This window comes from Brassica napus, chromosome C3 (assembly GCF_020379485.1).
Source record: "Brassica napus cultivar Da-Ae chromosome C3, Da-Ae, whole genome shotgun sequence".
Classification (NCBI taxonomy): domain Eukaryota; kingdom Viridiplantae; phylum Streptophyta; class Magnoliopsida; order Brassicales; family Brassicaceae; genus Brassica; species Brassica napus.
The window spans coordinates 14261655-14276297 of NC_063446.1; the positions used below are offsets into that span (position 1 = coordinate 14261655).

Here is a 14643-nt window from a genome sequence, read left to right on the forward strand (position 1 = left end):
TTATATTAGAATAAGCTGAAATTTTGATATTTAGTTTCAAATATTGTTTTCTAATACTAGGTCTGGTTTGAAATATGTTTTTAGTTCTTTCTTTTTTTAGTTTTCATATATTCTTTAATATCTATTTGAGTTTAGAACAGATTTTGATAATATTCAAATACTTGTAGTTTTTTTTTTGAACAATCAAACACTTTTAGATATTAATGTATTTTTAGATATACTGTTTTACAAAATTTAGGTTGCCATCAGTTTAAAGTTTGAACTGTTTCTGAGTTCTGACTATGGTTTAAAAATTTTTTTTTTTGCTTAAACTTTGTAATCAAAAAAGGTTATAAAAATATTCTAAAGTTGCAAATTGTGTTTTTCTTACATCAAAAATGCTACAGATTGTTGATTTTAAGAAAAAACTAACATAAAATGAAAATAACAAAAGAAAATAGGCTGTGAAAAATTTTAGGAGAATTTTGAGATTTTAGAAAAAGGTAAAAAACCTCTAAAGTCTAAACCAACCGTACCTCTATTCAGGTACTTTTATGGATCAAGGATTCAAGATTCAGGTTTTTTTCGGTTTGGATTTTGGTTCAATAACACTACTTCGGTACAGAGTTAAGCCTTTGACGCGCTTGAACCGGAGTCAGTGGAAAACTTTCTCTCGGTTCGGTCTGTTCCAACAACTCTTCTTCTTCTTTAATCAATCAAATCTTTTTGTTCCGAATCAAAAGTGAATCCTTTTCAATGGCAACACTAAGCTCTTACACCTCTTCTCCTCCTCGAATTCTTCATCGTCAACAATCTAAACCCATCCTCTTCCCTCCAGATTCCACCCCCTCCATCAGACAGCTATATACAAAACCCATCTCTGTCTCGAGACGATCCCGTGGCGCCATTAACGCCACCGCAGCAGCTTCCGACACCTCTGGAAACTCAAACGCATCTTCTCCGGCGAAGAAGCTAAGAGAGATCATGCAATCCCCTGGTGTCCTTCAGGGTCCTTGCTGCTTCGATGCTCTTAGTGCTAAGCTCGTCGAACGAGCTGGGTTTCCTTACTGTCTCACCACTGGTAATGATCTATCAATCTGATAACCCAATTCTTAAAATTGAAGACTTTACAGTTTTCTTTAGCTCAATTCAACGAAACATGTTTGCTTTTTTTTTATCTTTATGTATATATATGTATATTGCTTTTGCTGATTACTTTCTACGCAAGTTAGGGTTCTCAATTTCAGCACTGGTTATTGCGAAGTCCATCTTAAAGTTGAAGACTTTAGCTTAAAATTTAAGAAAGATGTTTGCTTTTCGAGCTTTTATGTATATATGTATTGATGATTTATCTTTCTATGGAAGTTAGGGTTCTCAATTTCAGCAGCTAGGGTTGGTTTACCTGATAAAGGACTCATTTCTTATGGAGAAATGGTTGACCAAGGTCAACAGATCACTCAGGCTGTATCCATTCCGGTGATTGGAGACGGTGGCAATGGGTTTGGTAACGCCATGAATGTTAAGAGAACAGTCAAGGGGTATATCAAAGCTGGATTTGCTGGAATCATAATCAACGATCAGGTTTCTAGTGGCGGCGGGAGAGGAGTGGTTTCTAGAGAGGAGGCAGTGATGCGTGTCAAAGCTGCGGTTGATACGCGTAGAGAGTGTGGTTCAGACATTGTCATTGTAGCTCAAACTGATTCTAGAGAAGTGATATCTCTGGAGGAATCGTTTAGTAGGGCGAGAGCTTTTACAGATGCTGGAGCAGATGTTCTCTCCGTTGATTCTCTGGTGTCTAGAGAAGAGATGAAATCATTCTGCAATGTCTATCCACTAGTTCCTAAACTGGTAACACTTCACTTTGCGCCTTGGATTACTCTAAATCTTGATATGAAGTTACATTTGTGTGCTGTTAATCTAGGCTAATATGCTTGAGACTGGTGGGAAAATTCCGATGCTAAACCCGCTTGAGATAGAAGAGATTGGATATAAGCTAGTTGCATATCCACTTTCCTTGATTGGGGTATCAATTCGAGCAATGCAGGTGAGTGAACGACTGTATTTTTGTCAATAATGTGTCTTGGTCAAGAGACTTATAGTATGTAGAAGCATTGCAGGACGCTCTATTGGCGATAAAGGGTGGTAGGATTCCTCCACCAGGAAGCATGCCTTCTTTAGAAGAAATTGAGGAGATTCTTGGCTATGACACATACCGTGAGGAAGAGAAGCGGTATGCTACATCCTCCTCATCTGATAGAGGTGAGAAACATCAAGGTCTTCAGTTGTATGACCTTTGGGAAAATATCAGTCAATAGTAACTGTATTTTTTTACCATGTATAAGGGTCTAGCAGAAGAAGCGTATATGGTGGTAACCAACGAGTTGTGCAAGATGATTCAGAACAGAGAGTGGATCCGGTTGTTGAAGTCATGATACCTGAGGTGGTTTCTAATGAATCCAGAAACCCCTTTTCCAGAATCTGGTCAAGGTCTCTGAGGATCAAGATCATTGGACGTGATGGGATTGAGAAACTCGACGTCAGAATCCCGGTACGTCTTATTGTAATGTATGTTTCTCTGAACTGGTTGATGTAAAGCAAAACCTGTCTTTATGGTTGGAGCAGGCTGGATTCTTGGAAGGTGTCACCAATATTGTCCCAGGTAATTCTAAGTCTTCTTCGTTGTTCTGCTTGTTCAGTTTCTGCCTCGGTGACAATGACAGAGCCTGGGGCCTTTTTGTAGCTTTAGGAGGCGTGAACCTGAAGCAATTGATGGACGATGCAGCTGATGAAGTCGGAGGGAAACTTCTGTTGGACTTTAAAGACACTGCTGGTGATAGAATCCAAGTCTTTTTGGAATGACAATGAATAAATAAATAAAGTATATAAAGTCGAGAACATGCAAGAAAGACAAAATATTTTATTTGTTCCGTGAATGGGAAATGTTGTACACATTCAATACGCGAAACCCTCAAAAATAGAATCTGTGTAGTATATATCAATTTATACGCATATAACAAAGGAAACGAAGAGTGTAGAAAATCCTGATGCTGAGATGAATAATGTAACCTGAGTACTTCCGTGAAGCGGCTGACCAATCCGACTATTTTATCGCCTGATAGATATTATATGTCCCAGGTAAAAATGAAAAGAAGCAGAGAGGTACGGAACCAGAGTGTTCTCTTCTCGACTTTACAAGTGGAGGGTCTTGTCAGTAATGGTTTGGCTTGATCTTACCTGTACCCACCACCATACGATTGTTGAGGGTTATAACCGCCTTGACCCATCATTGGATTATAGTTGTTGTTGCCTGGCATGTTCGGACCAGGGACCATTCCTTGGTTTTGTGGTTGCATCGGATAACCTTGGCCATATCCTCCACCCATGTTCATGCCTGGTCCCATTCCCATACCCATGGGTTGGTTTTGGTTCATTCCTGGTCCCATTCCCATACCCATTGGTTGATTTGGGTTCATGCCTGGTCCCATTCCCATACCCATGTGTTGGTTTTGGTTCATACCCCCATAACCACCGCCGCCCATGGGCATGCCAGAGCCTACCATTGGATTTGGAGGAGGTCTCATAGCAGTTGCACCCGCACGACCTAAGCCAGTGCCTGATCCCATTGCTTTACCCATGTTGATAGTCGATGTTGCTGGTGGTGTATTTGTCGGTTTCTCTAGCCGTTTTTCTCTCCTGTTGATCGCCTCAAAGTCAACTCCTATGTCTGCCAATGGATTTGTTTTAGCTGCACATAAGTAGAAAACAGAAAAAGATGTTAGAAAATATTGCTTAAAACAGGGGTTTTTGGTTGCTTTCATTCACATGTTGTGGTGGAAATCTATCTTACGTCCAGATATGTTAAAGTTAACAAGTCCCCTGCTCAATGTGTCTGCCCAGACTGATGATTTTGGCTCGAACTTTTTCTGAGGCGGAGGAACGATCTCAATCGCTCCTGTTATAGGTGTGAGATCTGAATGGGATGATGACGATGAAGTCACAGCGCTTGTTGGTCCAGCTTGTGTAAACATGTCTCCCATGAAATTGTTGTTCCCTTGACTAGTAACAGGCCCGGATTGAGTTCTTTGTGGAGCATGAGAAGGCGACATTTCATGACCCTGGTGTGTCATGAACTGACCAGCTGGCCCACTTGGGGTAGAGTAAGGGGTCTGCGAGCTCGATGAAGTGGCAGCAACTGGCCGTGGATGGAAGCTTTCGCTTGTAGGGTGTGAAGTGACTACTCCAGGATTGTAAACGGCTGAGCCAGGCTGGTGCATGAAGCCTCCATTGTGAAACGGTGTGGCTCCCGTCGTATTTTGTGAATGAGGAACCATGTTATATGGTTGTACAGCTTGCCCAAATGGAGTTTGTCCAGGCATGTTTGGGGCTGTAGATACCGGCTGAGGGTGATATCCCTCGTACATGTTGTTTCCACTGGGAGGAAACTGAGATGTTGGTACTGAGGCACTCGATTGTTGAGGGACTGAAACTTGAGGACCAGACGGGGGGAGTATGCCAGCAAGAATATCAAAATCATTGTCAGATGTGTCGAACTGCTCTTGAAGAAAACCTGGTGAGTTTGATGGAGGTTGCATATTCTGAACACCAGGTTCGGGATTGGCAACAGTAGAAAATGAGTCCCCAAAGCCAAAGTTACGAGCTGTATCAGGATGAGTGACCTCCGAGGTGAAGGCTGGTGGTGTTGGCTGGAAAGGAGCACCAAAGCTTTGCTGCGGGTTTGAGTCGCTGTCCGTAGAAGTGAAGGCTTTGAAAGGAGATTCACCGAATGGATCATCAAATGTCTGTATAATGGGGGATGATTTAGTCAGCAATAATCAAAATGTTACAAAGAAAAAGAAGGCATCCGCGAGTACAACTGCTTAATCCCTCTGTCAATACCTGAGCTGATGGCTGAGATGTAGAAAACGATGGAGCATTGGCTTGTCCATTGGTTTCAACAGAGGTAGACTCAGCCGGTACAATGGCCAAAGGATTTGGCGAAAATACGTCTGCAAGGGAGCCAAGCAAGTCCATCTCAACACTGTTTGAGGTGGGAGGAGCAGATGTAGAAGCCATTGTTGGAGGAGCTGAAACACCGTCCGCAGATGCATATGCTGGAGGACAAGCTGGGAAAGATACGAAGCACAACGCTCACTCAGAACAAGCAGAAAGGTTAATGGAATAACAATATAAAAACCAAACTAACAATAAAATTTGATCTCTATGGAGCAGAGGAGTTTGAAAGGCAAAAACAAACAATGAACATAAAGAATCGCAAACTTTGAGAACTCTGTACCTGAAAACGCACAGCGTGGATCAAATTCATCAAAAGCCTCAATGTTCTGAGGAGAAGATTCATTATCAAAACCAGTAGATTTATTGTCTGTGTTGTTTCCAGCAGGAGGAGAAGCAACCGTTGGAGCAGCTATTTGTGGGGCAGAGGGAGAAGCAGCTCCTGGAGTAATAGCTTGTGGGGGAGGAGAACCAGCTCCTGGAGCAACAGCTTGTGGGGGAGGAGAACCAGCTTCTGGAGCAGCAGCTTGTGGGGTCTCTCCACCATCCCTGGCATAAAAAGATTCATCAGAACCAATAAAACGAAGGTAGCTCTAATTCTGCATAGCAGAGAATTATCACCTTTCACTATATACAGGACTCCTTGAGTCACTGACAGCCTCTTCATAACTAGGTGGAGCACCAATATTTTGTTCAGAAAATTTCCTCTGGAGCTGCCCTCTGTCATATAAACCCGAAAGAAGTTATGACTTATAAGTTGACATAAATCCACAAAACTTAATACAATAAGAAAAAGGCCTAAACTTAGTTACCTCCCATCCTGAGAACTGTCATCAGCTCGAGCACCACTACCCCTACACGATAAAGATGAATGTTTCATTGTATAAGTGGAACTAGGCTAAGAAGAGGCTCGATACATGCTTTTTTGGCATCTATCACAATCAAATATTTTATCCCGTGTATATGTTTAATCTCAAAACTATTCCTTTTTAGATCAAGTCCAAAGGAAAGGTGAAACTTTAGATCAACATACCTTGATGAATGGCCATCATCCTCAAATGTCCGTTCCCTTTCTGAACTTCTACCTCGTGACCCATTTTGGTAGTTATCAACACTTCTGCTCCTTCCTCTGTAATCATCTTCCCTGTTACCATCTCTCCCATACCGGTCTTCAGAGTCTCTGGAGTGACGATCTCCATCACGGCTATTTCTATCATCATCCCTATAACCATATTCCCTTTCTCTTCCATAACTACTTCGCTCTTCATCCCGGGATCCGTAATCATATTTGTCCCCGTATCCTCCTGAAGGCTTATACATCCCACCTGGTGCTGAGCTGCGATACCTGTTGTGAAAATAATGTCAGGTTAATATGTCCAGCTCCCGAAGCATATTTTTAAACTACAAATGAAATAGACTACTAAGAGGCATAATAACAGTTGTGAGGCCACTAGGTACAAATGAAATCAGACAAGGGTCCAGCGAGGCTAAAATAGAGAGGAAACTACAACAATTAAAAAAACAAAGATACAATTACAAGCAAACTTACTTATCTCTGTTGGCTGAAGCCTTCTCTCTGACCTCAGCTATTCTCTCTTTGTCATTGACCAACGCCACCAGGCTCTGTGATTTCTTCCTAACATTGGTTCCTTGATCTCTACCACCGGAATCAATATACTGGAAATCGGACAATGTCTACCACATGGAAAATGGATAAAATGTCAGAAGGTCAACTGCTAAGATACAGAACGAAAGGATTCTTTCGATGCTGAATACTTATAATATAATGTACTCAGCATGGTCATTACCGAAATTTGATATGCACGCTCTCTAATCTCTTTAATAACACGTTCTGACCCATGGCCTACCATGTACTCCAAAACTGTCAAAGCCTGAAGTGGATAGGAGGGGAAAAACCAACAGGAAATTGTTTCATTCACTTGCTACAGCAATACAAACAAGAAATAAACCAACAAGGGATTTGTTTTCTTTACCTTAAAGACATGCCGCCAGTTTTTTCCAGTGTCGCTAAGTCGTTTCCATATGACCCCCATGATCAACTGGTATTCATGGCTGCAGGAAAAGTAACATTTCTGTTATTGCTGTGCATTATCCTCACTACAGAAAAACAGAGCAGTGGGAAGGTAGCAGTAATTACTAATTTCTTGAAGCTTGCGCAATATCAGCAAGAAGAGAACCATGAGGACCCCATGGCTCGTTGCTAGTAGCATCTAGAACCTGAAGAGGAAAAACCAGAGGTGAGAAACAACATGAAACTATATTGTATATATTGCTTTAAATTGGTAACCATATTAGCCGGAGGAGGAGTTCTACAAAGAAAAGCTTCTCTATTTACTTTAAGCTAAACTCAACCAAAAGAGATCAGAAAGGAAGGAGCTATGCTAAAAGAGTATCCTTTACCTTTTGTTCTATTCCAGGCACTTTGAGCACTTTCTTGTTGACCTCTCTCTTGCTACAAAAACAAACAGAACGTATAATCAAGCATGGTTAATGAAAAAAAAAATATTTCACAGAGCGATTACAAAATACTCACAGGTCTCTGACAGTTTGACCGAAGACTTTCTTCATCTTCGTTTTGTGTTAAACGCCCTCTAAGAAGTCTGTTGCAAAACTTATATGATCACCCTTTGCTGCGAACTGTTTCAAACAAACATATATCACAACGAATAGAAGATGAATATCAAAGTGAATCGTCCTTCAGCATAAGTTGGTATTTCATTGAAGTTAATAGAAGATGAATTCAACAATAACACAAGCCGTAAGCGAGCAACATGCATCAAAATCATATAATTGAGCAAGGAATGGGACACACAAATCAATCAGCAAAAAATGACGTGAACATGATTGACTGCTTCTTCCTTCAGATTCAACCTTAAAAAAAAACACATTATAATCAAATCAAAATCGATCAATTCGGGAAGACTGACATTCAAAATGCAGCCAACTACCACAGATCTTAAGCAAATCTATCGCCTCTACACGAATAGTGATCAGAACCAGCTCGTCGGGAGAATCTCTCAAACACATAGATCTATAATGAAATCCAAACGAACGCTAAGCGATAATACGTACGGAAATGTGCGCTTGATGCCAAATCGGATCGCGAATCTGTGAGGGACGGAGAAGAGGAAGAAACGCCGATATAGAGAGAGATTCAGCAAAGACGCGAAGCTTATGATCTCTCTCTCTCTCTCCTTCCTGCGTTTTAGATTCAATCGAATCCTTAGAGAGAGAGAGGAAGGGAAGAGAAACAGCAACCAGAAGTGGAAAATTCAATAGATTAATAAATAAAGGTAAATAAATGAAAATAAAATAAAGAGAATAATTTAAGACAGCGTAGCGCATCTAACACGCAGAATATTAAGGAGAGGCTCCCAAAATCACTCGGCTGTTTCTTCTTCATTTTCCTACTATTTAATTGATCATAACATATATGATTATTACATTTGTCTTAGCACGTTCTATATTTGAATTTCATGTACAAGAATGTTACACAAAAATGTACATTCCCATAGCCTCCTACTATACAAGATTTGAAATCAAAGATATGTTTTTTATAGGTAATAATGATTTTTTCGATTATAACGTCATTTACATGTTTAATTAGTGTTTAGATCAAGGGAAAGGCATTAGTTAAAACAGAAAAAATCAAGGGAAAGGATGATTGTTTCATTTAAATTAACAGAGATAAATGATATTTTCTGTTTCAAATTAATAGATACTAGGAGTATAGTCCCGCTCAGGGGTCGTTATGGACGTAATTGTTGTTTCATATAAGTATGTGGAGGTGATATAATGTGTTTTGCTGTTGTCTTTGATTTGCCGAGATTTTTATTTTAATAGGAGTGAGGGAGGGGGATGATGAAGTCTCTGAGCGTTTGGCTTATTTTAGTTAGGTCACAGGCCAAACTAAAAGATGCAAATGAAATATGATGACTTCTTTTATTACCAAAAAGTTGTTGCTCCTCTGAAAAATATTGAGTTGGTAAACAATCCCATACTGATAAATGAAGAAGCGAGGAGCAAGTGTATATGTCCAGGATCCTCCCTCTAATATTCGTATGTTTGGGATATTATTGCTCAACACTCCACCAAGACTCCCAGCTTTTATCAACTAGAATTCCTATATCACCACGATCATCCAACCATCGTTTCCAATCAGTCTAATCATCAACTGTCTTTTGTCACTCAAACCATGAAGGATTGAATATGAACGGTGCAAACAACCAAGAGCCAACCCTGAACCACATAGATACCGTTATAAACAATCAACAATAACAGTAGATCTAGTCCCTTCACAAAGTGATTTCTTGAGTAGAATATGTAGTTCTCTGCAAATTTGGCATGGAATACAACAAAACCACGTCCTGTTGGTCTGTATTTGGACCCACCGTGTAAGATTGTTCTCCCATAGTAATGTGACTTTGTCCCAAGCTGGAACGTGAAGAACACAGAGCGAAAACCTTCCTCCAAACCAATCTCCATTACCATAGGCAACACCATCAAGAACCATAGCTGAAATATTGACTGTGTAGCCAGAGCCTGTTCAAGAGCGGCTAGCTGATTCGGAGTTACGAGCCTTAGGATCTCTTTCTATGCTCCACTCATAACCATGTACATACGCCCATACAAGAATGCATAAACCGTAATCACCGTGAGCTGAAACAAACACAAAACTTAGCCCTAAAAGGTTTACTTGTGGAGGAAGAAAGATATTAACTTGTGGGAACATACCTTGCTAGAATGAGTGCATCCTGTAAAAGTCGAACCTAGGCCCTAAACGGTAAACATCACGAATTAGCGTTTGCTCACTGTAAGAATATGAGATGTAGTAGGAGTTTAGTATCCGGAGAATGAAGAACAGGAGAGAGAGAGATTGAGATTTAGATATTTAAGAGAGAGAAGGAGAGAATGATTTCCTTAACTTGAAAATTTTGGTAACAACACATATTTAAACTAATTTAGATCTGGACATATATAATAATAAATACATACAACATGCAAGTTTCTTGAGTAAAGAGAGAAGGCACAACTTCCAAAGTCATTTGCAGGTCTCCAACGATCGAATGGATACGTTTCTGTGGATGGGTGACAGAGAAAATAACTTGATGGATGATTAAGCATGGATAGGGATGATTCTTCTTCTCAATACTCCCCCTCAAGCTTGAGCATAAGGAATAGCCAAACTTGGAAAGTCATGAACACATCCCTCATTAAAACCTTAGTGTGCAAAACCCAGTGGGACAAAAACACACTAAGGAAAAAGAGTAGATGATTCATGAAAAAGAGGATCATGATCTGGACAAGTCTATATATGAGTCCTAACCTTGGATGAATGGACTCACAAGCTTTGGTGCTTGCTCCTTTGGTGAAGATGTCAGCAAGTTGATCTTCACTCCTTGTGTAGCAAGGCAATAGTTTCTCCACAGCTTGTCTCACCTTGTGACAATCCACCTCAATGTGTTTTGTCCTCTCATGAAATACTGAGTTTGATGCTATATGAATACCCGCCTGATTATCACAATGCATTGTGATTGGTGTTGTTGTCTCTATGCCCAAATCTCCAAGCAGGTTTCTGATCCAAATAAGTTCACTAGTGAGCTTCCTCATTGCTTTATACTCTGCTTCAGCACTTGAACATAAAACCACCTTTTGCTTCTTGCTCTTCCAAGTTACCAAGTTGCCTCCAATGAAAGTGCAATAGCCTGTTGTAGACCTCTTGTCCACTCTATCACCAGCCCAATATGCATCACAATATCCCACAATCTATGTGCTCTTGTTGCAGCCCATCCGTACGCCTTTACCCGGAGCTTCTCTCAGATACCTCATGATCCTTTCCACCATATTCCAATGATGAACTTTAGGTGCTTGCATATGTTGGCTGACTTGATTCACAGAAAAGCAGATGTCTGGTCTTGTAATGGTTAGATAGATCAGCTTCCCAACCATTCTCCTATAGAGTTTAAAGTCTCAAAATGGCTTATTTTCAATTTCCCCCTCACGCAAGACTTTGTATCCTTCTTCAAGAGGTGTCTTAGCTATTCTTTCTCCAAGCTTTTCTGCCTCATTTAAAAGATCAAGCGTGTACTTTCTTTGAGATAAGAAAAGCCTCTCTTTAGAGCGACACATTTCTATCCCTAGAAAGTACTTTAGCTCACCCAAATCTTTAATATCAAAAGTAGACTTAAGAAAAGCTTTGGTTGAGATGATACTATCCTTGTCACTTCCTGTTATGATAATATCATCAACATAAATCAGAATCACCACAATTCCTTGCTTGCTTGTGAGGGTGAAGAGTGTATGATCAGCTTCAGATTTTACAAACCCTCTTCCATTGAGAGTTGTACTCAGCTTGTGATACCAAGCTCTTGGTGATTGCTTCAATCCATAGATAGCCTTCTTCAATCTAAGGATGTTCCCTGGTTTCACAAAGTCTTCCATTCCCGGAGGTGGCCTCATATAAACCTCATCCTCTAATTCTCCTTGAAGAAAATCATTCTTGACATTCATCTGCCATAATCCCACTCCAAATTGACTGCTAAGAAGAGTATAATTCTTATGGTGTGGAGCTTAGCTACTGGTGTAAAAGTTTCCAGATAGTCTTCTCCATATACTTGAGTGTATCCTCTTGCAACTAGCCTTGTCTTCTTCCTCTCTGGTTTCTCATTAGCTAGATACTTGATGGTGAAGAGTAGGCGACTTGTTACTGCTTTCTTTCCTTTGGGAAACTCAGTTTCATACCAAGTATCATTCTTGATCATGGCACCGATTTCGTCTCCAACTGACTCTGTCCACTCATCTAGCTCCATTGCTTCTTCATAAGTCTTTGAAATGTACTCTTGATCCAGATTGCTGATAAAGACTACATGCTCTTGAGGGTAACTTGCCAAAGAACAGATTGCTTGGATAGAATGAGCCATTGCATTGTTGTTGAAGTATACTTTTATGTCAACCCACTTGGATGGTTTCTTCACCCTAGTGCTTCTTCTCAAAGGTTGAATCTGTTGTTGCATTCCATCTTGATCATGGACATCTAAATCGTGGATAGCTTCTTCGTGGATAACTTCCTCGCGGATAACTTAATCATTGATAGCTGCTTCTTTGTGGATAGCTTCCTCGTGAATAACTTGCAAATTAGGTTGATTTCCCCCCCCCCCCTCATGATCAGGATAGACTGTTTCTGCTACTGGTGCAGCTTCATCAACAACTGGTGCAACTTCATCAACAACATGAGGTGTAGGTGAAGTGCTCGGTACCCCCATTGGTTTGAGGCTGACTGATGCCTAGGCTTTCCAGAATGATTCTCAAGTTGTTTGCCCTATCAGAAGATCCTTGTGAGAGATCCTGAAGGCTTTCCCAACTCTTCTCATCATAGTACCCTTTTGATTCCACAAACTTCACATCCTTTGAGACACGAACCCTTCTTGATTTTTGATCATAGCACTAATATCCCTTATGAGTTGGAGAGTAACCAATGAACATAGCCTTTGAGCTTTTAGCATCAAGCTTGTTCCTCTGCTCCCATGGTATCAACACAAAACAGAGGCACCCAAATACACGCAAGTGGTCCAAAGATGGTTTGGTCTTGTTTAAGACCTCAAATGGAGACAAGTCATTGAGGACTTTAGTTGGAGTCATATTGATAAGATAGTAGCAGACATCACAACATCACTCCAGAATCTTTTTGGAACATTTGTGTGGAACATCATTGATCTTGCTACCTCAATCAAGTGTTTGTTCTTCCTCTCAGCAACTTCATTCTGTTGAGGAGTGTAAGGACAACTTGTCTGGTGAGTAATCCCATGTTGAGCAAGATATTGCTTGAATGTCTGACTTGTATACTCTCCACCATTATCAGACCTTAGAAGTTTTAGCTTGGCATTGAAATGGTTGCAGATATGGGTCTGGAAATTCTTGAAAGCATCCAACACCCTGTCCTTAGACTGAATCAGTGTCACCCAAGTGTATTTGGACTTCTCATCAATGAAGGTGACAAAGTATTTGTGGTTCTCTCTGGACACACACAGAGCAGTTCATACATCAGAGTGAACAAGGTCAAAACATCTTTCATATATGGTGCTAGACTATGGGAAGACTGTTCTACAATGCTCCCCCAATATGCAAGCTTCACAATCATCATTCTTTAAGACTGCACCTGGAAGCATCAGGTTTAGGGCTCTGGTATGAGTGATGTGACCCAGATCGAGCATCGAACGGCTCAGATCATGGATACGGCCCAAGGTGGCGTTCTTGTCAACCAGCTCGACCAAACCGAGGTTTTCATGTCGGATCATGCCAGTCTTGCTGCCTGTGATAGTCTATCTGATCATTCCGTCCATGCTGATCATAATTTCCCATTGGATCGTGTTGACTAGACCATCCGTACCGTCCCATCCGATCACCCCGACCGTACCGCACGTGTTGTCCACTGCATCGACCTACAGACGCCTGTAATGGAGCTCAGTCTTGAACCACGACCTAGAGATGGAATTGATCAACCCACATCACTTCTTTCCCAACCATTTCAACATTCTAAGACTGATCGTGAAGTCAGAATCCACTTGGAACGAGAAGAATCCAAAGATGTTCACAGATTTTCCCTTATGGCCCTTTTGGTGCGTCCCGCGTGTCCCGAAGGCTGTACTGAAGTTCTTACTTCAGTGTCCGACCCTATGATGGATTTTTATCTTTCATATTTCACTAAGGCATAGATACTTGAGCTGTCCAAGGACTTGTTTCACAACAGTACACAACTTGGTTCAGCAGATCATCCGATAGTTCAGTCCGTTCATGTTAATCACCCGACAGGCCGTCTGGATCGTCCTGATCACGTCATAATCCTTACACCAAGTACCAGCACGACCAGAATGAACCTGGGCAGAAGGAGAAGTCACTTTGACCAGTCTTCATCAATTTCACCAACTTTGACTCCCTTTATTATTTTCTAGTCAATGTTGTCTTTTCCTAGGTTTGCATTTCCCGTAATTGTTTATGGCTTTCTTTGACTACAAATCCTATATATATGGCTCATAAGCCACGAAATAAAGCAGATTGTTTTCCCCTTTTTATGAGTTTATCTCTTTGTTCTCTGTTTAGAACACCTCTTAGTTTCTTGGTGAGGTTATCTCCAAGTTTCAATCCTTCTTTTGTTGGACCGGTGCGTCACATCCGGCAACGATCGAAGTCTGGTAGTATCAAGAGGTCTTTCCGCAGCCTTTTGTGTCACCATTCATCCCATCCAGTTCTCCTTTGGAGTTCATATTTATTCCTTATCAATCCGGTTGAGTGTTCGTTCCTTAGGGTTCTTCAATGAGGATTCCCCAACCTAGCATGCCATAATGTGCTATCAACCACGTTGTAGGTACTCGCCAAATAGTGAGAAGTAGATGGTCCAGACATCCCGGTCTTCTGAAGATGATAGAGATCGTTGTGAATGAGTCATTTTCTCATCACATGGCATGTCTTTAAGTCTTGAAATTCAACTTCATCTGGTCTGAAGACAACCTGACAACTAAGATCAATCGTAGCATTCCTCACTGATAGCAGATTTGATGTAAACGATGGCATATACAAGGCAGTTGATTCCCTATCAAACAGCCTAAGGTTCCCTATCCCTTCTATCTTAACCTTATC

At 40.9% G+C, this 14643-nt stretch overlaps 2 protein-coding genes across 4 annotated transcripts; one reads left to right on the forward strand and one right to left on the reverse strand.

Moving 5' to 3' along the window:
• Window positions 1-618: 618 nt before the first annotated feature.
• Window positions 619-2937, forward strand: LOC106388308 (2,3-dimethylmalate lyase). Of its 2 annotated transcripts, none has more exons than XM_013828346.3 (7): window positions 619-1060; window positions 1349-1827; window positions 1901-2023; window positions 2097-2238; window positions 2322-2527; window positions 2602-2638; window positions 2720-2937. In XM_013828346.3, the coding sequence occupies exons 1-7, from the start codon at window positions 736-738 to the stop codon at window positions 2836-2838; spliced, it is 1431 nt and encodes a 476-aa protein (XP_013683800.1). In that variant the 5' UTR covers window positions 619-735; the 3' UTR covers window positions 2839-2937. The 2 variants fall into 2 exon arrangements, with proteins under 2 accessions (XP_013683800.1, XP_022554868.1); XM_022699147.2 differs by having other exon boundaries at window positions 768-1060; window positions 1345-1827.
• LOC106388306 (clathrin interactor EPSIN 2) lies at window positions 2877-8309 on the reverse strand. Of its 2 annotated transcripts, none has more exons than XM_013828343.3 (14): window positions 8083-8309; window positions 7544-7647; window positions 7411-7462; window positions 7148-7227; window positions 6984-7062; window positions 6798-6881; window positions 6539-6684; window positions 6023-6334; window positions 5802-5843; window positions 5611-5709; window positions 5273-5538; window positions 4876-5102; window positions 3827-4778; window positions 2877-3724 (listed from the first exon to the last, which is right to left on the reverse strand). In XM_013828343.3, the coding sequence occupies exons 2-14, from the start codon at window positions 7576-7578 to the stop codon at window positions 3210-3212; spliced, it is 2889 nt and encodes a 962-aa protein (XP_013683797.2). In that variant the 5' UTR covers window positions 7579-7647; window positions 8083-8309; the 3' UTR covers window positions 2877-3209. The 2 variants fall into 2 exon arrangements, with proteins under 2 accessions (XP_013683797.2, XP_022554867.2); XM_022699146.2 differs by lacking the exon at window positions 8083-8309 and adding an exon at window positions 7823-7841.
• Window positions 8310-14643: the final 6334 nt, after the last annotated feature.